Raw genomic sequence first — 2,040 nt, forward strand, 5'->3', positions numbered from 1 at the left:
CGAACTTTTGCGCGGCCCCCAATTGCACGCGGAAAAGCACGCAGTCGGATCTGGCCTTCTTCAGGTTCCCGCGGGATCCGGCCAGGTAAGCGGCGGGCGCAGAGCTGGCAGCCCGGGCCCACCTCCGCGGTGCGCCCTGTCTACCGCCGACCCCGGGCAGGCTCCGGGCTGAGAGTGGCGTGTGTGGGCACAGTCGTCGATCTCAGCCTTAGACCCAGGAGGAGAACGGGCCGCGAGCAGTGGGCGGGCGGGCGCCCGGGGACTTCGGAGCACGTGCGCGCTTGAGGGTTCGGCGCCTAGGGCGCAACACCCGAAATAAGAGGCAACTGGGGCAGTGCGCAGGCGGGATAAAGTGGGTTCTCGCCCTGGTTAGTTTGCTGTGTGACTTCGGGTAAGTCGCTTTCTTCTCTGGGCTTTAGTTTCCTCAGATGTCAAAAGAGGGACTTGGATACCACCACCCCCGGACAGTTTCTTTTTTGGAGTCCGGCTACCTTCTTTGATCTCAAGTCAAGTCACAAATATTTCCTCCTTCGGCCTTGTTAATGGTTCATATTCCATCTCTCACCGTTACTCATTATCTTACTTTGTTATTGTGGAGATAACGGGATGTGGAGAGGAGAGTACATGTGAGGGCAAGAGAATTGGTATAGAAACCTCTTCCTTGAGGTAACCTATAGACCTTGACATGTATTTTTACAGTAATAGCGCAGGGACTGTGTTTGAAAGGCTGAGGATTTTCCCTTGGCCTCTCGTTGATTTCATTCATGTCAGATCAACACTAATTATGTGTATTAGGTGCTGGAAATTCAGAGGTGAATGAGGCAGTGTTGCTGCCTGCAGAAAGCTCACAGTCTATTAAAGAGGCAGATGTAAATGAGCGATTATAACATGCTACTTAATAGATCCACAGATATTTATTGCAGGCCTACTATGTGCTAGGTAGGCATTGTTTTGAGCACCGGGAGTGTACAGATGAACAATCGAGTCCCTGCTTTCATGTAGTTTACATTTTAGTGGGAGAAAATAGACAAGTAAATATACAGTGTGTCAGATGGTGCTAAATACTATATAGAAGAAGCACATGTTGTGGAGGTAGGAAAATAGTAGCTGGGAGACACAATTGTTATTTTAAACACGTAATCAGAGAAGGCCTCACTAAGGTGAATTTGCACAAAGACCAGAGGTAGGTGAGGAGGCCAGACTTCGAGATAGCTAGGGGAAGAGCATTCCAGTCTTTAGAAACAGTAAATGTAAAGGCTTGTTAGAGGTACAGCCAGAGGTCTGTGGACCGCTAGAGCTGGTTTAAGAAAGGAGAGAGAGAGAAAAGATTAGACTGGAAAAGCATGTGTGTAGGGGGTGGGTTAGGGGTAGATTGTATAGGACATTGTAGGCCATGAAAAGCACTTTGGGCATTTATTCTAAATGAGATAGGAAGTCATTTAAGGATTTAGAGCAGAGAGACATACTTGAAATAGAACTGCTGGCCTCTTGTTAAATAGATTGTAGGGAAGTAAAGGTAAGAGCAGGAAGACCAGTTAAAGGCAATTGTAATAATTCAGGAAATAGAAGAGGAGGAGATAAGTTTTAATGGTTTAGATGGAGGTTGTAAGAGAAAAAGAGAAGTCAAGAATGACTCTAAACGATTTTTAATCTGAACTTTTACTTAGCTGTGGAAGACTGGGAGGAGCAGATTTGCTGGAGGAATATTAAAGATTTAGTTTGAGACACCTGATAGACGTTCAAGAATAGATAGATGCCTTCATACGCTATCCAGAAATGAGTGCAAAATGGCCCATATTTAGAACAGTGACCTAAATATTTATGAGGTAAAACCATTAAAGATATACAAGTCTGGCATTTAGAGAATTCCAGACTGGAAATTGTAAATACGGATGTTCTCAGTTTATAGAAGGTATTTAAAGCCATGGTACCAGGTAAATAAGGGAGAGTTAGTCTGCGGATTGAGCACTGGGACATTCCTGGTATTTAAAATTCAGGGAGATAAGGGAGGAACTAACTCAGGAGAGTGAGAAATAGCTC

General features: G+C 45.5%; 1 protein-coding gene across 1 annotated transcript in view; it reads left to right on the forward strand.

Moving 5' to 3' along the window:
- Nucleotides 1–5: 5 nt before the first annotated feature.
- THAP12 (THAP domain containing 12) overlaps nt 6–2,040 on the forward strand; it is a gene marked incomplete at its 5' end in the record, with an annotated part of 25,770 nt that continues 23,735 nt past the window's right edge. Inside the window, one exon of the mRNA XM_011368434.2 lies at nt 6–85. Within this exon, the coding sequence (XP_011366736.1) occupies nt 6–85 (80 nt within the window). The remainder of the gene's footprint in view (nt 86–2,040) is intronic.

Source organism: Pteropus vampyrus, unplaced genomic scaffold (assembly GCF_000151845.1).
Source record: "Pteropus vampyrus isolate Shadow unplaced genomic scaffold, Pvam_2.0 Scaffold141, whole genome shotgun sequence".
NCBI lineage: Eukaryota > Metazoa > Chordata > Mammalia > Chiroptera > Pteropodidae > Pteropus > Pteropus vampyrus.